This window comes from Gavialis gangeticus, unplaced genomic scaffold, assembly GCF_001723915.1.
Source record: "Gavialis gangeticus isolate Ggan-Ray unplaced genomic scaffold, GavGan_comp1, whole genome shotgun sequence".
NCBI lineage: Eukaryota > Metazoa > Chordata > Crocodylia > Gavialidae > Gavialis > Gavialis gangeticus.
Genome location: NW_017729016.1, coordinates 5,378,045 through 5,400,283, shown reverse-complemented (window position 1 = coordinate 5,400,283; position 22,239 = coordinate 5,378,045). Strand labels below are relative to the sequence as shown.

The 22,239-nt window shown below is 46.9% G+C and overlaps 2 protein-coding genes across 7 annotated transcripts in view; one reads left to right on the top strand and one right to left on the bottom strand.

The window, feature by feature from the left end:
- TSC2 (tuberous sclerosis 2) overlaps nt 1-21,782 on the bottom strand; it is a 37,459-nt gene extending 15,677 nt beyond the window's left edge. For 2 of the 6 annotated variants that reach the window (XM_019512738.1, XM_019512740.1), the window contains exons 1-25: nt 21,618-21,782; nt 21,257-21,343; nt 20,009-20,119; nt 19,148-19,292; nt 18,401-18,518; nt 17,086-17,134; nt 16,497-16,622; nt 16,152-16,225; nt 15,613-15,739; nt 14,485-14,628; nt 13,745-13,882; nt 13,136-13,239; nt 12,260-12,341; nt 11,432-11,587; nt 10,950-11,066; nt 9,774-9,896; nt 9,374-9,480; nt 8,696-8,849; nt 7,476-7,598; nt 6,684-6,818; nt 5,864-6,053; nt 5,327-5,420; nt 4,871-4,973; nt 4,549-4,643; nt 1,585-1,716 (exon numbers count right to left, since the gene is read on the bottom strand). In XM_019512738.1, the coding sequence (XP_019368283.1) occupies nt 1,585-1,716; nt 4,549-4,643; nt 4,871-4,973; nt 5,327-5,420; nt 5,864-6,053; nt 6,684-6,818; nt 7,476-7,598; nt 8,696-8,849; nt 9,374-9,480; nt 9,774-9,896; nt 10,950-11,066; nt 11,432-11,587; nt 12,260-12,341; nt 13,136-13,239; nt 13,745-13,882; nt 14,485-14,628; nt 15,613-15,739; nt 16,152-16,225; nt 16,497-16,622; nt 17,086-17,134; nt 18,401-18,518; nt 19,148-19,292; nt 20,009-20,119; nt 21,257-21,343; nt 21,618-21,755 (2,972 nt within the window). In that variant the 5' untranslated portion in view covers nt 21,756-21,782. The remainder of the gene's footprint in view (nt 1-1,584; nt 1,717-4,548; nt 4,644-4,870; nt 4,974-5,326; nt 5,421-5,863; nt 6,054-6,683; nt 6,819-7,475; nt 7,599-8,695; nt 8,850-9,373; nt 9,481-9,773; nt 9,897-10,949; nt 11,067-11,431; nt 11,588-12,259; nt 12,342-13,135; nt 13,240-13,744; nt 13,883-14,484; nt 14,629-15,612; nt 15,740-16,151; nt 16,226-16,496; nt 16,623-17,085; nt 17,135-18,400; nt 18,519-19,147; nt 19,293-20,008; nt 20,120-21,256; nt 21,344-21,617) is intronic. The other 4 variants (XM_019512739.1, XM_019512741.1, XM_019512742.1 and 1 more) reach the window with 2 other exon arrangements.
- A 419-nt stretch (nt 21,783-22,201) lies between these two features.
- Nucleotides 22,202-22,239, top strand: part of NTHL1 (nth like DNA glycosylase 1) — a 6,237-nt gene continuing 6,199 nt past the window's right edge. The window contains exon 1 of the mRNA XM_019512582.1: nt 22,202-22,226. Coding sequence (XP_019368127.1) covers nt 22,202-22,226 — 25 coding nt within the window. The remainder of the gene's footprint in view (nt 22,227-22,239) is intronic.

Here is a 22,239-nt window from a genome sequence, read left to right as displayed (position 1 = left end):
GAGGCATTTACAAATTTTTGATTAGCCTAGACTTCAGGAGGGATGCGACAAAAACTAGGCATATAGCATTGATTTTAACTAAAGGGGGAAAAATAAATTAAAGAATCAAAGTATGCAAAATCTAGCTGGACCACCAGCAAAAAAAATTGCAGTCTGCACTGAAAATTAGTACCTTGATACAAACCGATTCTGCCTTCAATTAACTGGGTCTTAGCAATGCAATTTTAAAAATGATTGGAACAGCCGGTTGGGTTATAATATTGTTGTAAGGAATTATTCCATTATAATCACTTAGAAAGGTCTGGCTGCATCTCAGCTTGGTTTCTATTAAGCACTGATTTCTCTGGCAATGCTAGACAGTAAGTTAGCCAAATGCTGTGTTAGTGTAAATTTACACATAAACACAAGAGGAGTGTGCCACGTCAAACTAATAGGAATGTTCACGTTTGAAGCACCAAAAGGGTACGTTCACAATGCAGACATCTCGCTGTCACTTCCTCTAGCAGAGATGCTGTCACAACAGAAATGTCTGCAGTGTAGCTCCAGCAAAAGGATAAAGCCTATTTCCTACTGCCTGTCAAGAACATCTTCATGCTGAGCCTTCCAGCTACTGTGCTCCTCGCTAGCCATTCAACAGTCAAAGGAAAGTTGGACGCAGGCTTAAAAACAGTAAGCCTTTTTATCCGCTGTGGCCGTGTCTACACGTCAAATTAATGCAACTTAATAAACTCTGGCGCAATTTGAGCTGGAGTAAACTAATCCCAACATCACCATCTACACATGCATAGAAGCACAGTAATTTACTGCACCATTGGATAGTACCTGTGTCTGATGGGACTATCCTACGCCAGAGTGAATTAATCTACTGCGCCTTAATTGCAGCACTCATGTAGACAGTAACACTTTACTGTGCAGTAAATTAATCTACATGTGTAGACGTGCCCAGTATGGCCAAATCAAGCTTCCTTCCAAACTATTTTCCTTTGATGTGCAAACAATAGCTTGGTAACGGCTGTGCTGTCCTGCCCTTCATGGTTTTGTCGCTCAAGGTGCCAGACTCTGGAGATCAATTAATGCTTTCATGGCAGGTTACTTTATACCAACAGACTTCTATCTTGCCCTCTTCACCTCAAGAACTGGCTCCACTTTGAGGCCACAAACTGTTCCTTTTGCCTTGTGGGGAAGGCTTGCACCCAATTCTAGACTTCACTAAGGTTTGCATAGTTTTGCTGGCAGAACTCCAGCTTTCGTGTGTTCCTATGCAGTGTCCCTAGGGCCTGAGCCTGCACAGAATGCAACTTTTTCACACCGAATCCCAGGACCTTTGCATTTCAAGAGGAGTTTCCATTGATAAAGCACCATCAAAACATAGCATAGGGCGATATAAGAATGCAATAACTGGCATTGGAAAAGCTTCATGGGTGTCCCATGGCTTGCCAAGGCCTCGAGGGTGATAGGAGCTGATCTGTACTTCCTGAAGAGCATTCATGCAAGGTTCCCGGCATGCAGCCCACCCTGCCTCCACCCTGCCAGATTTCCAAGTGCCAACTGGCGCTTGGATTCTCCCCCTTCAGGCGTCACTACCTGCGGACCACATGTTCAGACACACTGATGCTGCGGGATCGGAAGGCATCAACTGCAGAGGGTTCTTTCAGCTCTTTCACAGGAGGAGAGTTATTCAAGCCTTGCTTTGCATTTTTGGCTATTCTTAAACTACTAGGTGGAGAAGCACCAAGCCCCGAAAGAGATGTAATGGCACAGGTCACAGGAAGGGAAGAAATCATTGTAGGGATGAAGGTTGAAAGGTCACAGGTCACAGAGTCAGTATGGGGGAGTCCCGCAGGGTGATGTGAAAACAAACCAATATGCCAAAAAAAAAGGGGGGAAAAAATTAAAAAAATACCAGGCAAAGTCGAGAGCACAAAAACACAATTTGCAAACAAGATTGTAATAAATGCTACAAAACAAAAGCGATCAGTGCAAGTTAAAACAAGAATGGATTGTCATGGGCAGTTGGAATACTACATGGCCTGGGTTGGGATGACGTGGGTCTGCCTTCAGACCTGGTGCTACGACTTCTCTGGTCTGTTGAGCTAGGCTGGTTCAGTGTCCTCCTGAATTCCCTATACCAACTCTTAGCTCAAAATCCTGAAACATGCTATAAACACTGAGACTCAATATACCCCTTTTGAGATGGCTACCCGGACACCATGCCAGAGAGTTAAGCAACTTCCTCAAGGTTACACTGCGCCAGTGACTAACTTCAGGACTTTCACCAGCCATTTGCAGGGTCCAGAATAATTTTTTTCTCTAATACACAACTGGCTAGATGTCCTGGGGATTTGGAGGTCTTCTCCTGAGGACTCAGATTGGCCACATGACCCTTCGAAGGGTGGGTCAGAGCTTTAGTGTAGCACAGGAAACCCATTTCCAGAAGCCTGCTCATATGCTGAGGCTCAAAGTGATCACTAAGTTCTGAGCTAAAAAATAATTTCTCCCCAGATCAAACAGGCAGGGACCATGAAAGTTTCTTTAGTCTCCTGAGGACTAAAATGCTTTATATTCATAAAGGGGCATCCAGATGAAACCTAATGGCTTGTGCTACACATCATAGCTTCATAGTTTCTAGGGTCGGAAGGGACCTGAGCAGATCATCGAGTCCAACCCCCTGCCATGGCAGGAAAGAGTACTGGGGGTCAAACGACCCCAGCAAGGTGTACATCTAGCCTCCTCTTAAAGACCCCCAGGGTAGGAGCCAGCACCACTTCTCTTGGAAGTTGGTTCCAGACCCTAGCCGCCCTGACTGTGAAGTCGCGCCTCCTGATGTCTAGTCTGAATCTCCCCTCTGCCAGCTTGTGACCGTCATTCCTGGTCACTCCTGGTAGTGCTCGGGGGAGTCAAACCCCTTGGACCCTTCTTGCCTTCAAACCCTATGACAACTGGAAACTGAGCTCAGGACCTCTGATTAACCAGGAGACCACATTTCTGTGTCAGTCGGATAGAGACAGAGGCACTCGTTTCAAACAATCTGTCTCTCCCTCATATCTGACTACAGACATGAAGAACAATGTTCCTTCCCTCAAAATGCTTAGTACTCTGAACACAATCACACCCATGGACTCAGCAATGCAAACCCTTATTCATAGCAATAGAGCCATTGACAAGAACTCCTTCCATCAATAAGGGCTGGCAGGGATTTTATACTACTAATTCTTCCCAGTGACTGTCAGATTCAATTACATTAACAACAGTGGCCCCTTCAGATTTAGTAGTATTCCAACCTAATGAATTTAAATCAGCTTTGGGAAAAAGCAAAACAGTTGGACTGAAACTGCAAAATGAGAGATGATGATTAGCAAAGGCGTCTACTCCAAATTTAAAAACCACACAAACGAGAAGAGGAGATGGGACAGAGGAGAGAATTAACTCGCAAACATAAAACAGGGTTTTCAGCCATTGCATTAAGGTGGGGATGGTGTTTCTTTGCTGCAAGATCCATATACAGCAAAAGCACAGGATCCCCTCCCCCAGAGTTTAAATGCTACTTGGTGCTTTTTGGAGAGAAATGTTGAAGACAACTAACTGAACTGAGTACAGAGGCCAAAGCAGAAACCTCACTTGAGAAATACTGTGACCCCTGAACAATACTGTCCCTTCCTTGTCTCAGAGAAGCACCTGCAGAGATCAGTGACTGCTTCAAACTACACTAACCACTTCCAATGTCAGGGTTTTCCCTACATTAATGTATTGATTTCAAAGGCTCCCAGTGGAATCAGGCAGTTGCAGTATTTTGCTTCAATTTTCAGCTACAAAAAGTTATAAAAATGATACTTAAAAAACAAACCCAAAAACAAATGAATACTCCCTATGCAGCTGAACTCTAAAGTTGCTACATCAGAGATTTTCCATACTGGTCTGGTTTGAAAGCCTCTGTTTCTGGAAGGCAGCAGGTGTTAAATTTATTTCAAAGGAAATCAGAAATCCATGATCCATTTTCAGAGGAGGGGCAGATGCAAGGGGTTGTATTGTGGTTCTACCAAATTTGGATGAAGGAAAAGTAAAGCAGTAAAGGTCACAGTCCACCCATTCACTCACATTTCTCAGGTTCTGCTTCTATAACATGTAAAATTTCTTCTATAACAGCAGACATGTAAATATTCATTAAAATGCAATGTATACCACATGGAGATGAACAGAACAATTTGCAGCACTTGCTGAAAACATAGGGACGTACTGAGACACATTCAGCCAGCAGAATGGCTTGCTTTTAAAATCTAAGTGTACATCCTGCAGAAGCAGATAGAGCAGCTAGTGCCATCTTTAACTGCTACCTGGAGTCTGACCCTAGTTTTACCAAGTTAGTGTCTTAATACAGCCTATAATACAGCTTATAATTAAGCCTCCAAATGCACACACATTATGGGAAAGGTCAGGTAGTGTCTGTAAGGAAACAAAAATGGCTCATGTCATAAAGCTTAGGGAAAGTGTTAAGCATTTAAACTGATCCCAATAAAGGGGGTACACACAGCCCCCAATAAAGTGATTTACCTTTTTGGCCTCTCATTCAGGCTTGTGCTGCGAGCCCTGAAACTGTCCTTCTCAGGGGTGTCATCAAAGGAAAGGAGAACATTGGACCTCAAGCCCTGTCAAGTCAAACACAGAAAGAATGATTTAAACTACTGGCGTCTGCAGCCTGAACACTGCAGCCAAATGTGATTTTGAAAGTGCTAACGCATTGCTAGCAGGCAAGTTATTCTGATTGAAAGTGGAAGCTTTGAGAACAAGACAAGGCTGGGTCCCAGGCAAAGTCCCCAGCTGGGTGAAAGCTCTAAGCTTTAGCTGCACCACAAAATTTAGCAATGTACATTACCTTTGTGATGTAAGGGACGAAGTCTTTCCGGAAGGGAAGGCGACACCGGATGAACCACATGGCTATGACATGATGTGCCAAGCACACGATGTACTGGTTAAACCTAAGTGGTGGAGAGATCTCAACACAGTTTACTTGGCAATCTAAGCACATCACTTCCCAGAGAAATCCTTCTGTTACCTGGTTATGGTACAGAGTGGGTTCAGGGGAGGAGTAAGGGGCAGACCACAAAGTTTAAAAGGGGGAGAATTCCTGGAATTCTAATAATAGGAATAGGAACAGTATCATCATGAAGCAAAATATGGTCTTCCTTCAGCAGACACAGACATACATAAAGCATGTTCAGAATCATGTAAATAATGCTTATGCTGTGCACAGTACTTAAGACCTACAAAAGGCAACAATTCCCATGTCCCGTATTTCCCAGACAGGGGAGAAAAGTCACCATCAACTTACTTGGAGGGATTGGTGTAGGGCAGGGAGATGGCAAACACACTGGCATACTGTTCAGCAGCAAAGTTCCTATAGAGGTGAGGCAGTCTGGCTAGAGCTGAAACAGTAACAAGAAACCATTTGTGAAGACTGGACATGAGCAGCCTATTTGCAAGCTGAGCATCCAGTGGAGCACCTGCCTTTTCTGAACTGCTTGGTCCTGGTGCAACAGCAAGTGGTGCCTTGTAATCCTGTGGCAACATTATTTAAGGCAGGAGCTAAGAAGAGGGTGGGACAACCCCATCTCTGCCAGCACCATCTGTGTGTGGACAAAGCAGATGGCTCTTTTTTTCAGATGAGAAACTGGATTACATAACCCAGAGTAGGCAAGAAGTTCAAATCTTAAAGCAGCTGCAATGATGTTACCAAAAATGGTGAGCGCTCCCAGAATGACATGTACATTCACGTTGAACTAAATCACGATGACCCTATCAATACTAATGCTGTTAGCCATTGATAGTTACTTAAGACAGGCAGAACATGACTTCTGCTGTAACTTACTTGACAGGAATTCTAAGAGCGGGATTGCCATGTTGGCAGTAGCAGAAATGTGGGTTAACTTGACGATCAAGATGGGCAAAGCCTTTATGATGATGTCGGGCATCTCAATGCTGCATACGGACAGAGCCACAACACACTGGTTTGCGCAGCGATAAATCAGACCATGCTCCAAGCAATAAACTATTTCGCGCTAAAAGAACAGAAAAAGAAGAGTCATAAAACAAAACCACAAGCTACCTACCACCAGCTACCAACACATCTCACCTGCATTTCAGGTATGGACAGACACTAGCATGAGGGCAACTGCACTGTTAGTGTCTGCAGCTGTAAGTTTTATTTAAACCATGTCAGCATTAATAATGCCATCTGAAAAAAAAAAAATCTCACAGATGTCTCTGTACTGCTGGGCATTTAATGGGGTGACATCTTTAAAGGACATTAGTACTTCAGAGGTTTCAGACATCAGTAGGGTTTTATAATTCTAATTTCTGATAGAGCAAGAGAGAATCAAAGGCCACCTAAAAACATACAAGTCTTCTACATTTGGGTGGCTGTCAGGGTCTTTCAGCACTGGGAGGTGTTTCTGAAGCTCACTGTATAGAGTGCTGCTAATCCACAAAACCAAGAAAGGTTTTGCCTAAAGGCACAGTTGTTCTATATTGTTTCCACTTACATATGGCTCAGCTCCTTCCATTTCCCCCAGAACATGATTTTTCAAAAAATCCCTCAGGCTGTCCCCTAAAGAGATGCTCTACATTTTGAAACAGGCTGGCATTGGAGACAGATGCAGACCCCCCCCATCCCCAGCTGCTCCACATACCTGCTTGGCTTTGTCCAGGTAATTATGGTAAGATATTAATGCAGTCAACACGGGAACCACAGCCAGGTGCAAGTCTGTACGGGAGAATCCTTCTGGCATGCCATGGAGCCTGTCAGTGGTCTTTTTGTCTGTAAGCTAATCAGCCAGACATGGAGGAACTTGCATTCAATGCACCTTGCAAACTGCAAAACTTCCTCGATGCACTTTCACAGAATAATGGTGACACAACCATGGCTCCGTTTTGAGACACCGGAGCTCCTCAGCATACGTAACAGGTTCTATATGCTGTACTAGAAAAGGCACCGTTTTAACAATAAGCCTTTGAATTACAGCCGTTGGCCAGCTCTACATGGCTTTTGGCATGTTTGTCAAGGCTCCATTTTGTATTTGGGAGCTTATCTTAATCCATCGTGTAAGCTCACAGATCTGCACTCACAAAGAACCCGCATAACCTCAGCCTAATAGCATCATGCACACCGTGAACACCCCGGCAGACACTGATGCCATGTGTCCTTAAGGAGCGCAGGCTCCTTAAGTGAACTCACACTCCCAACACACCATCCATTTTATGAGAGCTCTTTAGCCATGCTACATGGGCAGTTAAACACCCCCAGGCATTATTATCTTGCTTGAAGGTATCATCACACCTAACCAAAAGAGCTGCTCTACAGGAGTGGGGCTGAAGGGCTGACAAGGGAAGAGAAGGGGTAGATCAATAGGGGGTTTACTAATGAAACCTCAAGGGAAACATTTCTATGGAAGTCAAAGTGCTGACATGCCGCAGGTCATTACCATGGAGCAGAGCGCAGAGGCCAGCTGATCAATGTTGCAAGGAGAGGTTAAAAATAGCACTTTATAGCGGAGGGACTCGGGCAGCTTGTTGAGAACCAGTTTCAGCACCTTCCAGTCTGTCTCCTGGGAAGAGAGAAGGGGTGAAAGTACACAGCTGCTTTCAGGGGGAATGGCTTAGTTAAATTTGAAAGCAAAAGCTCATTAAGCTTCAAATAATGATTCATGGCTTATTGGCATGAATGCTGGTCTCGCCACAGCTGTTCAATAGCAAAGATGCCACGCGTGTCTCATGCAGGGGCTCCTGGCAGGGTTTCACCCAACTCCAGCCCACAGCAAAGTTGTAACATTGACACCCTGATGCCCAAGGTCCCCATGACATCAGGCAGAGAAAAAAAGGGCAGGCACCTATACCTTCTGCCCCATGTACCTGAATAAATACAATTCCAGCTAGAATATGCCCTTAAAAGATACCTAAGGCCACGGCTAACAGCAATAAGTCACTGATCCTGGGATCCAGGAGCACAGAAATTAAATAATGGAATAACGTATTCTCTCCCAAACACAACTGTTCTCCAAAAACCAGACACAAGGAAAAGTTTTTCCTTTTGCTATTTATAAACATACAAACAAAAGATATTTTTCCCCTCCTTTCCTAAGAAGCAAAACTTCAGTACAAGTCCAGCTGATTTCAGAACGGTTAAATTCATGCTCCCTCTGGTGGCAATGGAAGCTCAGAAGAAATATTTAGATGGTTGGGCCTGAAGTCACTTAATCACATCCTTTTAAGAAGAAATAAACTGTACCAGTGCATGGACTAGCAATGAATGATGGTTAAGACTACCATCTCTTAAGAAGAGAGTTATACCTTAAGTCTTTTCAAAGGTTCCTATCAGGATATGCAAGATTTCTTTTTAAAGTCCTCTTGAGTACACAGCATATACTGTGATCTTTAGGACTAAACTTCAGCCCCTGCAAGTATCTGAGCGAAGACTGTTTCTATTGTTCCTTAGTGGAATTAATTGGTCATTATTTTTCACAGACATACACATGAGCATTGGGGACATAAAGGGAAAGAGCTGAATCTTGCAGCACACTCCAGCCTTGACACACTTCCCTGAGCCCCTGAGTTTTAAACCCATTACTGATATCACAGACTCCCCAGCCAACTCCCATTTCACGCTGGTTACACAACTGGATTGCAAAGCAAGTGCAGAACCTACTTGCTTCAAACACTGCAGGAGGACTCCAAAGAGCAGTGAATATGGCAAATGGCCCACACGAATGGTGGCATTCTGCGTTGACACGCTGGGACTTCCTGAAGGAGGGGAGAGGGTCCCAGCTGGTTTTTTATCAGAGGTCCTCTTCTCTGGCTCTCTACAATGCAGGACGACAAAGCAGGTATGACTTCATCCAAATTAAACCAAAACCAGAACAGCTAGTAAGCTACAATGCAGGAATGGCACAGAAAAAAGGGGCTCGCTTCAGCATCTCTACAAAAGCTGCTTCAACGTCTGCAAGGAGTTACAGAGAAAACGTCAGATGAGGAAGTACAATTAACAAGCAGGTAGATTTCTACAGGCTTTCAAACCCAACCCTGGTGGGAAGCCAGACCTTCATCTCCTGCCGGGAAATGGGGAGCAACACACTTTGTAAAATTTTGAAAAAAGGCAGCATAAACCCTGAGGCTTTGGTACAATAAACCCTGACATCTAGAGTTCTGCAGGCAGGACCAGTTTGCATGTGGATCTGTCAAAGCCATCCCTCAAACTGCAGCTAAGACAACAGGTTCGTCATAATTTGGAAGATTCAGAAGAATGTGAGAAAGACCCTGGCTGATTGGTAGAAGCACATGGGAATGTCGGGAGGTTTCAAGTATCACGAGGCACTGGGAAACATACACCAAGTTACAAAGGCAGTACGGGCTAAACCTCACGGCTCCATCCTTGTTGGAAAGGCCCAGGCGGTGGAGGGAGTCGGCCCGGAGCATCAGCAGAAAGTCAAACACCTGCAAGAGAGAATGTGCCCTTGTTGTGCTCTGAGAGGCCCCACATCCCAGCCGCCTGAATAGCATTCTGTTCTCAGGTGCTAGAGGGGAAACAAACTCAAGTCTGCAGAGGCCTTCCACTCCCGGCCGCAGTGCAATCAACCCTATGCCCAGTGCAATTGGTTCCACTGTCCATTGCAGCTCGTATTTCTACAGAGATGCTGCATCCTACCGGCTCCTCCCCTCCCCACCACCACTACCACTGAACTGCCACCACTGCCCACTTCCATCTGAATCTTAGGTGAAAGTCATACCTGCAGTCGGATGCTGCTGGCAACGGGAAGGCTGTACATGCATTTATAATGGAGCTGGATGTGGCTAATCAGCATCTCGTACACACGCGTGGCGTGGCTGGCAGGCAGGCTGTACAGCTTAGTCTGCAGGAGGACAGAACAGAGAACAGTGGGTTTAACAGGAGAGCTGCACATTTGGTCACAGGTGACTGGCAGCTGCTCAGGAACCCCTGTGCAAGAAGCCTTTGGAGCTGGCACAAAAAAGAACAGATTGTTCTGCACAAGCCCCCTCCTTCCTGAAGGCTCCTGAGAAAATAAGCTGCAAAGGGAGCAAGGAGCAGGTGAGTCAGGACAGTTAGTCCTCCACAGGGTCCCAAGGAGTAAGTGTTACTGCCTGTGTCTCTGAGAGTCCTGAAGATTATATGCAAAACCCCAAACCTAGCGACCTGCACACTCAAGGAGGGAGGACAGCTCAAACGTTTCACAAGAGCTTCTGAGCAAGCAAAGTTCACTTAGTAAAAGTATCATTTAACCAATGGGCCTTGGAAATGAGGTGGGCTGAGACCACTGCACTGAGATCCTGAAGGGTCAAAGCACAGGCACTGCTCTGGTGAAATTTCCACCATCTTAGCAAAAGTCTTGCGAAAGCAGAGCTCTGGGTGAAGTGTCACTTAGACCTTCAACACTGGAGGCTGCAAGTGAGAGAGGAACAGTGGAAAAAACCCTGATCAGACCCAGTTCACTCCCTTTCAGCATCCACTCTCTGCCACTGTGCAACACAGGAGACTGGACAAGTGGACTTATGGTCAGACCCAGGAAATGGCAGCTATGCTCACTATGCAAAGGGCCAAAACTTTTCATGCTACTCTCAATTTTTTATTTAATTTAGCCTGAACCAAGGGTTTGAAACCAGAGACTCAGATTTGTTTGTGACTGAGATGCCAAAAAATTCTGAAAATCCAGCTCTGGCTCCTCTTGATCTACAGTTTACAACAGGCCGCCTAAACACTCACAGTCATGACATGCTGGCACTGAACAGAGAGGTAATACCCAATGCAGCACCAACAAGCCAGGCTGTGAGCTCATCCAAATGTGAGCTGGAACGCTGTCCCCTCTTTGTTTAGATTAAGAAGCAGACAAGCCATCATGTAAGCAAACCCCCAGAGAAAGCATTTCCAAAGCTTCACACGGGTTTACCTGGAGAATGATGAGAAGGCCTAGAACTGCTGTCTTCACATCCTCCAGAGAAGCAGAATAGGACAGCAAGTCTCTCCCCTCCAGCTCGGCCGGGGACAACAGAGAATGTGCAGCCACCTTTAAAAGCAGAGACTCTTTAAAAGCCACATCAGCCATGGTGGGAGAAATGCAAACAAACACTTACCCTCAATTCCATGTCAGCAGAACAGGAAGAGTCCAGACAAACAGTCCCTACTGAAAGCTAAGAATGATAAACTGATGGGAGCTAATAAAGCCCTCTTCTGCTCTTCACTGCAGCCCTAGTTTCTGCCTAAATCCAAGAATCCTCTCCTTCCCCTGTGTGACCATGGAGATGACGGACTGCATTCACTGTTTAGCCTCCTCAAACTCCAGCATGGGGTTTGTAAGAGCCACCATACAGCAAAGCCACCATATACCACAGCCACCATATATGCATCACTTCTGAGCAAGCGAGGCCTCACCTTTTCTATGATGTCAAGCAAGCTATTGAAGTGATGTGTATTGCAGCCCTCGGCCAGGTCCACCAACAGCTGGGTGGCCAGTTTTCGGACTTTGTGGTCTTTATCCTCTGGAATGTGTGCCAGCTGAGAAATCACTACAGCATTAATTAGCTCCTCCTGCAATAGGACAGACCTCAGTGAGCTGGGAAGCATTCTGCTGCATGACATTAATTCCCGAGTTAAACACATTCACAGTCAAAAGAAGTGTGCTATTCTGCCACCTCTGTATTCTTCACTTGCTTTTTATTTGGTTTCCTGACTCTTCTTCTCCCCTCAGTCCACCTGAGTGTCTTTCCAAGCCATTTCCCCAAACATTTAGACTACTGTTAAACTTGGACACAGTGCATAGGTTATTATTAATTGACCAAGGCTTTGCAGGTCAACTGCAACAGGCCCTGTTCATAGGGGATTCCTAGGCCATGTTTTTTTAGCAAGGCAAGAAACAAGAGGCAACACCATGTTTTAATGGGTAACGGAGAAATCTGAGCAGCACATCTCCCACTTCCCTGCCACCAGCATATGAGGTGTCCACTCCAAGGTCATGAGCAACCTAAGTACAGCTCCCCAGACTCACTCTCTCACAGGAGCAACCATCTTAGACTGCACTTAGTACTGAGTGAAGTTACTACTTTGCAGCATCCAAGATTTTCAGTACAATTCTGCTTCCTCTTCAGCACAGAAGTGACTATGCCTGAAAACCAGCCCCAACTTAGCTTAAGCAAAGTCTTTCCACCACCCACTCCAGATCTTAAATCCAAGCATTGGAGCTAATTACCAATAAATACAAACCTCATAGAACTGTCTGTTAATGCTCAGGACAAAAGACAAGACATCCAGAACTTTAATACGAACTGCACTGCGACTCTCATTCCTAAAAGGGAAAAACACAGTCAATATGGATGAGAAGTTTTGAGTGGGGAGAGTGAAAAAGATGGCAATGAACTCTCTGTGAGTCAGAGTAACTACAATTAAAGAGATTGTACACATCTATGGAGAACAGCCTGTGTACGAAGCACCCAACCAAGACAGAACTGGTAAGAAAAAAACAGGAGGCTGTTTAACAAGACAAGAGATCACATTGTAACATATCTTCAACTTCAATACTGAAGAGTCAGCCAGGAACCATGTGTGTCAACAGAAGAGATGTTTTGAACCACAAATTTAAACCATATATACAGGCACAAGGAAAAGTGAATCTTCATCCTGATTTTCAAAAGGAGCCAGATGCTCTTTTTTCACTATGGGCTGGGATCATTTTATAATTCAGAAGCATCATTTGGGCATGGCCATTATGGCATCCCATGATACTTCATATAGTCTAATCAGATGCATCAGTGAGCTTTAAGAGATAGGGTTGCAGTTCTGACACTAGGCAGGAGTAACTTAGGAGGAGGACAGGCTGGACTGAATTATCAAGAGGCAAAGTACTCAACAGAGATCCTCAGTTTTGTCGTAGGACAACTGAAGCCTCTGTTGGAAGCTTTTGCTTGGCTGATTACATAAAATGCCCTCAAATCGTCTGTGGCGACATTAGTGCTGTACGTGAGCAGCCATGAAGAACGTCAGCGCTTCAGGAACTGGAGCTGCTTTCATATGGGGCAATGGTAAAGCCGGCCATGAACACATTTGAAGAGACCACCTCTTTTTAAAGTCGCACTCTCCTACCTGAAGAACCTCTCCATTAACAGCTGCAGGTTGTGGATCCAGCCATCTTTGGCAGGGTAAATGGACTGAGCTCTGTAGGTTATTAAGTTTAGTACAGAAGATTCCTTGCAAAGAAACAATGAGAATGTTTCAGTGCTTAAGCAAACTGAGTACACACCTTTCCCCCTTCTCCTCCCACTGAGAAAAGGCCTCAGATATCAGTTTTATGGTCAGCAGCTAACATAATTCCTGCCTTTGACTGCACAAGATTTTCTCTCATCTCAGGTGTGTATGACAGGGGAAGGGTGGCCTCAAGGGAAATAAGACCAGACTCTGGAAGTTCAGGTTAAATTCCTAGCTTTGGTACAGACCTCCTGTGTGCCCTGGAGCAAAATCACACATGCTGTGAGACAAGTCCCAGTAAGATGAGAATCTACGAGTCCTCTCCATCTTGTCTATCCAAACTGTGGGCTCTTTTGAGACCAGCATGATACCAAAACCAAGACACTCCCTACCAAAAAGGGACCCAGATACTGTCTGGGGCTCCCAGGCACTACTGGAATACAGGTAATGAAAGTTAAAAAAAGCACAGCAGACTGCATTGCCTAGCAAAGGCAGAAAAGCTCTTACTGGTCTCTGATCAGCACATCTCTCCACCAGCTCAAAGAACCTCTCCTCAGACCCATGGAAGTCATTCTGGTCACACAGCTCTTCTACTGTTGTCAACAGGTCATGTACAATGGACTTCAGATCTGGACTCTCCAGACTCTGAAACACAGAAAAAGCCACTCTGAACAGTTTCTATCTTCTTACAACGTCACGATTTAATTAAAAGAGAATACAGGCTAAGAAGTACTAGGATCAGAAGTTAAACTAGGTGCACTCAGCCCCTATGCCTTCTCCCCTCCAAGGCCAGCACTGACTGCAGGGTGCCCGAGACATACGGGAAGACTACCATCAGAATGACACACTATCCCACCCAGAAACGCAAGTTTTTTAACACAACAATGTTAAAAAATGGTGGCAATGGTCGATCCTCCTGGATCATGGTGTATGCACAAAGGCCACCCAGAACTTTGATGCATATGCCTGGGCAGAAATTTTTGGAGGAGTGGAGGCTGCCCAGACCTGCCATCCTCCCTTTAGACCACTGAGACAGTCTGGTCTTTGGATTCTGAGTCCAGATGTTTGGTACCTCCACGGCTGTAGTTGTGTAAGTGTCTGGGAATGCGAACCCAGGTCGCCTGTGTGGTAGGCAAGGATTCTACCACTGAACCACAAGGGACTCCGTTAAAAAATAAAGACCATTTAAAAACCACTTACAAGACCTCTTATAACCAAGATGTAGCAAGACTTGGCTTACTACCTACCTGAAGCTGCTGTAGTAATCGCTCAATGATATCCAGAAGAATATCCCAGGTGACTGCCTGAAGCTCCTTCCCATACTTCTTGATTAATCTGGTTATGGACAGGACTATCTCATAAGACACAACTGCATTGGAACAAGTCATGGCCTGGAAGACAAGTCCCTTAGGTTAACCAGGTGACAATAGCTACCTGTAGCCTTCCTAAACTGAAGACAAACAGCTCATGGAGTTCATAGTATCATAGTGCTTAGGGTCAGAAGGGACCTAAACGCATCATCAGGTCCAACCCCCTGCCCCAGGCAGGAGTGGGTGCTGGGGTCATATCACCCCAGCCAACCATCTGTCCAGCCTCCCCTTGAAGATGAAGGGTGGTGCAATAAATGAAACGAAAGAAATGAAATACAAACACATAACATGGCAGCCTTTGCAAAGTCAAGCATAATGCATATGCTTGCTGGGTATTAACAACCCGCCCTCTTCCCCAAAACAGCACATTCACTCAGCCTTGTGCCCTTCCCAAATACATAGAAGCCCTAGAATCTGGCAAAGTCCTCACAGTTTAATGTCATACCTAAAGCTTAGCAAATGCCCTGGCAGAGGGGGCAGGTACTGTACATTCTTCAGGATCAACACCCTCTGGTCAGGCAAAAGCTTCCTCTGAAATCCTAGTTTCCATTGAGCTGAACAAGCTGACGAGCAAGCTCACCAGCCTGAATCCCCCAGCAAGGGCATGTCTAGTTAACACGGAATTTAAAATATATGGCACTAATAAAACAGACTTCATGTCGACTCTGCCCCCTGCCTTGTGTTTGTATAGTATAGATGGGGTGTACCTGGGACCAGGGTATTCTTGAGCAGTCTAAAGCATCAGCTATCTTAGAGCTTTATAAAATGCTTCAGTAAAACATTTCCAAATGGAAGGTAAGACTTCAGTATGAACTGTCTCCAGTCTCAGTTTCCCTAGGCTCCATCTATTTGTTGCTTCTCGTCTTATATATAGATGGGAAGGTCTTCAGGGCATGGACTCTCCTTGTGCCCTGGGTCTACAGAGACCTGAGGATCCTGGTCCCTGGCTGGAACTTTTGGACACGGCTGCAATACGAAGAAAGCAAGACCCTGCCAAATACCAACCTTGAGAAACGAAGGCAGCACTGATGTTGGGGAATTCTTGAGAGAATGCAATCTGTGCGCGCCCCACAGTGCCATCCCCACGAAGAACACAGCTCCTCTCAGCAGGGCTGCATCTGCCATGTAAGCTCTATGACACGGACAGAAGGGAAGGCAAAATTTTCTTTGGTAGCATTAAAGCTGCATGGTTTACCATGAGTGTCCCCAGCTTAGGAGGGACATGCATTGCCATGCACAGCGAAAACCAAACAATACACAGCATTTCTAAAATGGGCACCTTTAGAAACTTATTACAAACACTAGGTCTAACAACCCAGCCTGGAACTATTCTCATCATGCTATTGTCACTACTGCAAGGTTAAACAAGTTACCCGGAAATCACAAAGCCAGTCAATGGCACGACTGGAAAAGAACCCAGGAGTTCTGAGGTTTCTAAGTGTCCTGAAGCATGCAAAATGCTGGGCCTACATCCATTTACTTCCAAGGAAGCAATACCACGCAGCCTTTCCCCTAGCAGTACTAAAAGGTGGGACAGTCCTTACCTGTCCTCCATGATCCGGCACATGTTGTATATGGCACTGTGCCCCAAGTGGGTCCCCAAGAGGTTGCGCATGAGCTACAAAGCAAATAGCAGAGGATTTTCAGCAGCTCATTACACAGCTCCCGTGTTGACTCAGTAGAGGCTGGTTACACACGAAGTTTGGTTTATTAAAGGCAGTGCTTTCCATTAGTAAAGCAGTGCATCCTTCCATTCTAGTTACTATGAGCGTAACCAGAGTCTTGAGACTTTGCACACCCCAATACCTACAGCAGTTTTACTTTAAAGAGCTCAAACCATACAGCCTACAAGCATTCACTCCAAGGGAGAGTCCAGAGAGGGCGCTGACCTTCCAGCACGGCTCGGACAGCTCCTTGACATTGATGGTGCGGCACAGGGTGATGATGAACACAGGGAGGCTCTCCGAAGGCAGACAGTTATAGCAAACCACGGCATCCAGGACCTGCAGGGAAACCTTTGGGGAGGTGAAACAAAGCAGTTATTTACTTCTCCCCTGATAGGGCTCCTTGGCACAAACCGCTGAACTCTATCTTGATTTACACCCAGGAAGTCCCCCAGAGGTCAGCAGAGATATACGAGGCAGCCCTGATCAGGAGCCGGTGCAAGATGCACCAAGGTGAGAACAAGATGGCAAGATGCGGCAAGATGAGAACAGGTGAGGGTTTCCCTTATTAAGATCATGCTGCTGTTCTTGTTCTCCCACTTTTGAAACTAAATGATTCATCTTTTCAGGACTATATGGTGCTTTACACTGCCAAGATGCTTTACATGTATAACTAACTCTCCCAAGACTGCATTTACCCCGTTCTACAGAGACAACATTGGAATAAAAGATTGGTAAAGACATTTGGCCTCATCTCTAATGGATACAGTTGCACAGAATGCAAAAAATATTAGAATGTGCTCCCATTACTGACCTCTATGTCATCTGATGATGACGTGCGAAGGCACAACAGGCAGATCATGCTGTTGGAAGGGAAAACATGGCTAAATGAAACATTTTGTGGGTAAAAGAGTAATAAAAATATGGTAAAAATATAACATAATTAAATGAGTGTATATTTCTCCTGTTGTTTTCCTTCCTGGAGTATGCTTTGCACAACCAGATCTTTTCTGAACAGGACGCTTGCAACTGCATGTAACACACATGGGACTACCAGTACTGTATTAAGCTGAGTAGCACACAGAGAGTACAGTCAAATCCATAGCCTGACCGACACAAACTGGGGCCAGCAGTAGGTAATTTAACCTGGATTTATGGGTCAGAGTTATAAGAACTGGCATACTACACCATCTTGACATTCAAGGTCTCAGAGTCAGCTTCACTCAAGTGCCAACAACCAAGTAGTTGGGAGTGGCCCACAAAGCAAAGTTCTGCTCTTAAAACCCTTGATAAACATGGCTTTCTGGGATTCTCCATTTGCATTAGCTGATTCTATGCTAAACCCAGGTAATTTGTCCTTCTTTCCTGCACCCTTGCTTTTGTACTCTGGAGGGTAAAAAGGGTCGAAGCATCACTGTGCAGTAAAAGCTATCCATGGAAGTAGAGCTCTTGCTGACCCATCTTCAACACAATTGGTGGTATCATCACCTCCAGAATTTGGCTCTATAATCAGAACCTAGTTAATGACCAGGCTGACAGCACATATGCTAGAAAAATAATCTTGCTTCTTCCCCTCTGGCTCTTCAGAGCCAAGAGCAGCCAAAGAATGTATTTGCCAGGAGAGAGAGATGACAAGTGAGTATGATGTGAAAGGCAACAGCTCCCTATCTATGGAGCGAGCTATTTTTAGTGCCTATTCTGACCACTGACAAACTTACGTTACTTAGAGCAGTGGTCTCCAAAGTAGGGGGCGCGCACTCCAGGGGGTGCACAAGATGATTCATTGGGGTGTGGGAAGAAAATATTAGAACTTCTATTTATATTTATATAAATATACATATATTGGGGGTGCGTGCTCAAAAATTTTTTAGTGATGGGGTGCGCAATCAAAAAAGTTTGGAGACCACTGCCTTAGAGAACTATATATACAGGGCCAAGGCGCCAACAATTACAGTATTTGCAAAAACAAGCTGGGATATCAGCCTCTCACACAGCAAGTGCTTGGTTATGACACCCAGCTTCCCAAGTGTTTATGGATCTGGAGGCCTGCTGAAGATTGAGCTCACAGAATGTATCCACAACCGCTGCAAGATAATATAGCAGCAAGGGGTGGCAAGAGCTAAACTTACTGCACCATCTCAGCGACGTAATCATCCAGGTAGCAGCTGTTGAACTTCACCAAGTTCACTAGGACCAGGAGGAACTCAGAAGACAAACCGACTTCCATCCACTGTAACACAAACTCAGCTGGAGGAGAAACAGGTTGGGTTGTTACTACGTGGTTTTAATCCAAGGCTGTTGTGAACTCCCTCCTCCCTCCTATCGCTGATAGGAATCCTGTTCCTTGATACATTTACATCTAAATAAACTCCTTCCTAAATGCCTCAATGAAGGCAGGTCAAGCAGCTCAGTGCTCTGCTACACTCCTCTTAGCAGTTGTATACAATTTGACAGCAACTGAAAATTCCCCACATATGAACAAAAATATGAACAGGCATTAATTTAAATTAGGACAGCTCTCCAAACTTGCAACAGCCTCGGACAATGAATGCCCCCAAACCTTCCCCAGCCCTGTAAAATACTACACTTAAAAACCCATATCAAAGGCAGCATGGACAACACGTGCCCGCAGCAGCTGGGTGGCACGAGCGTGGTGGCAGTAAGTGGGGGAGCTCCCGCAGACACTGCCGGCGCTGTTGGCGGCGGGGGGCCAGCAAGCACTGACCGGGGGTAGCTGCATACACCCACATGCACCCTCTACGGGTCACCACTGAAAGGCAGGTAGCTTTTTTAAGAGGCAAATCCAGCCTCATCGAGCTACTTGCAACAGGCTCTTCCAACATTAAAATTTCAGGTGCTTGACAAATGCAACTCACCCAACTCCTCCTCCAGGTAAGTGATGTACCTTCCATTATCTGTGAGGGCCTTGAACACTTCAAGCCGCTCATGCAGGTCTTCGTTAGAAGGATAATCCTTAATTACCCTAAAGAAATGTGCTCGAAGGATCCCTAATCGCTCGCCCTTAAAGGAAAAGGGTACAGTGTTAGACACAGAGCCGCTGAACTCATGCCTTTTACACCGCAGCAAGGAAGCAGCCTGAAGATTCAGCGCATGTGAAACCCCCCCTCCTTTTCCCCTAAGCTGTACTAGAGCCTGCTGAGTCTCTCTTCATGGGTAGCTGTCAACAGCCGGTTCCTTTTAGCCCCCTACAGCAGAGATCTACCAACTGGCACTCCTAGGCCCTGACGTTTTGTCTGCTATCTGGTAGGCCCAGGGCCCTGGGCTGGCAGAGTGGTCCCAAGAAACATACTATAAAAAACGGTGCTCTGTGGCATACTGCTGAAGCTCAAGGATTCATAGTGTGTTCAAACGGGAAAAAACAACAGAACACAATATCCCAGGTATAACATCTAGCTACATACTTGGCCTAACTAAAATAGCACAGGGAGCTGCAAGTCAGACTCCTGGTACATCGAGGGCACGTCCGGATAAAGATTAGAGGATGCCAGGCGCATTAAACTTGAATTTACCCCCAAATTGTTGCTCTCTTTCCTTAACACAGAATCCATCCAAGATGAAAACAGAACAGAAGCAAAGCTCAGAGCCAGGAGGTGAAAATAAGACCCAAGCACACTGAGCAGCTGTCTCTTCCTGTTCGCTGTGCTGGACTGAGAGAACAAGCAAATGGCAGGAGGTCACCAACGCTCCTCTCGCTTGCTAAAAGGAGGCAGCTTTACCTGTCCTTGAACGATGGCCTTCACCAGATGGAGCACAGCGTGTCTGGCTTCTGCAGGCCGCTCTGGCTGCAGCATATCAGCGACCACTTTCCACACAGCTTCCACAGCGTGCTGCAGGTGAAGGCAGAAAGCACGGCTGTTTCAGAGACCACTAGCCATGGCAGTCAGGATGGTTCCTGGTCTCCCCCCTCATCAGCAAGTCACCCTTTAAGCAGTGCAAATTACAATAGCGAAAATAATGTCAAGGTGCCATTCACCCCTACCTCCCCTGTAGGGAGAGGGAGATTGAAGCAACACTGGATACTTTGAAGGCTGGTTTACCCTGAGCCTGCACCAAGATGCACACTGGCTTCACACGCACCCTTGGCATTTCAGTGCAACTCTGAGAGGGCATGAATGCCCCCTAAACAAAATGACAATGGGACACTTGGTCTGGACTAAGGGCATCCACACGGGAGCCTGCACCCCAGTAAGAAGTATAAATAATTAAAAATCAGTTTGTCATGACTTTTACTTGCAGAACAGATCCAGAACTAAGCAAGCACTACAGAAAGGACATGGACAACTTGGAGAGAGTCCAGCACATGGCAATGAAAATGGTTGGGGGCTGAGGGACATGACTTGCGAGGAGAGGCTGAGGGAACTGGGCTGATTTAGTCTGGAGAAGAGAAGAGAAGACCGAGGGAGATTGAACAGCAGTCTCCTACTCCCTGCAGGGGGGCTGAAAAGAGGATGGAGCTGGACTGGTCTCAGTGGGGGCAGAAGACAGAACAAGGAGCAATGGGCTCAAGCTGCAGCAAGGGAAGTTGAGGTTGGATATTAGAAAAACTTTATTGTGAGGACGGTGGTGAAGCACCGGACCAGGTTACCTCGGAGGTGGTGGAGTCTCCATCCCTGGTTTTTAAGGCCCAGCTCAACAAAGCCTTGGCTGGGATGATGTAGTTGGGGCTGGTCCTGCTTGGAGCAGGGGGTTGCACTAGATGTGACCTCCTGAGCTCCCTTCCCACCCCAATTATCTGCGACTGTGTGATGACCATCTCTCTGCAGGGCAGCAACACCCTCCGGCGCTTTGCTTTCCCTCGCTTCACAAAGTCTTCCTGCAGCTCCCACCCCACTCGACTCCTGTATCCCTGTCTACATCAGACGGCTCCAGGACTGCACGGCGCGACGCACAAGCTTCCTGCACTGCGGCAGCTGCCACCAGCTCCTCTGGACCAGCCCAGGCCGCCCATCCGCCCGCCCCCGCACCTCTTCGAACTTCTTGGTTTTGGCCACTTCACAGATCTGCCCAATGGCTCGGATGCGGTTGTTCAGCCCGCACTCCATGCTCAGCTCCTGCAAGGGGGAAGGAGAAGCACCACGTTAGCCCCGGCCCTGCAGTGCCTCGCCCTCGTCCTGCGGCCGACCCGGAGCGCAGTGAGACACGTTTAGGACTCCAGCGCAGAAACCGCAACGAACCAAGACCCGGCTCTTGGCGAGGGGGGACGCCCACGCCGGTGTCCGCGAGAACGGGTGGGCGCCGGGGGTCGCGAGGGGAGGCCGTGAAGCCAAGCCCAGGATGGGGCTCCGGGGTCCCGCCTGCCCTGCCCGCCACGCCACGCCGCCGGACCTTGAGGATCTCGGTGGTGACGATGAACTCGGTCTGCTTGCCCTCCGCCGACTTGGAGCTGGGCCGCGCTGGTCCCAGGCCCAGCAGCAGCTTGAACTTCTCCTTCAGCCCCGCGTCCTTGCCCTGCGGCTTCGCCATCGCGGCGCCGGGACCAGACGGTGGGCACCGGGCAGGCGTGGGGCGCACACGCAGAAATGGGACACACCCCCACACACACGGTTGTGTACACGCACAGGTACACACGCAAGATCCACACACCCAGTTGTGTAGACGCACGAGATGCACACACACGGTTGTGTACACACACACACGGTCGTGTTCACGCACAGGTACACACACAAGATGCACACACCCACACACCCAGTTGTATAGACGCACGAGATGCACACACACAGTTGTGTACACGCACACTCGGTCGTGTACACACGCACAAGATGCACACACACCGCTGTACACACACACCCCTGCACTCACCAGCCCGCCCCCGCCCCCCCGCCGGAAGTCGGCGCCACAGCCGCTTCCGGGTGGGCGCGTCACGTGCCGCCGCGCGGCATGCTGAGGGCTGTAGTCCCGGGGGTGCCGCCATGAGCGCGGCCGCGTCGGGGGGGCGTCGGGTCACCCG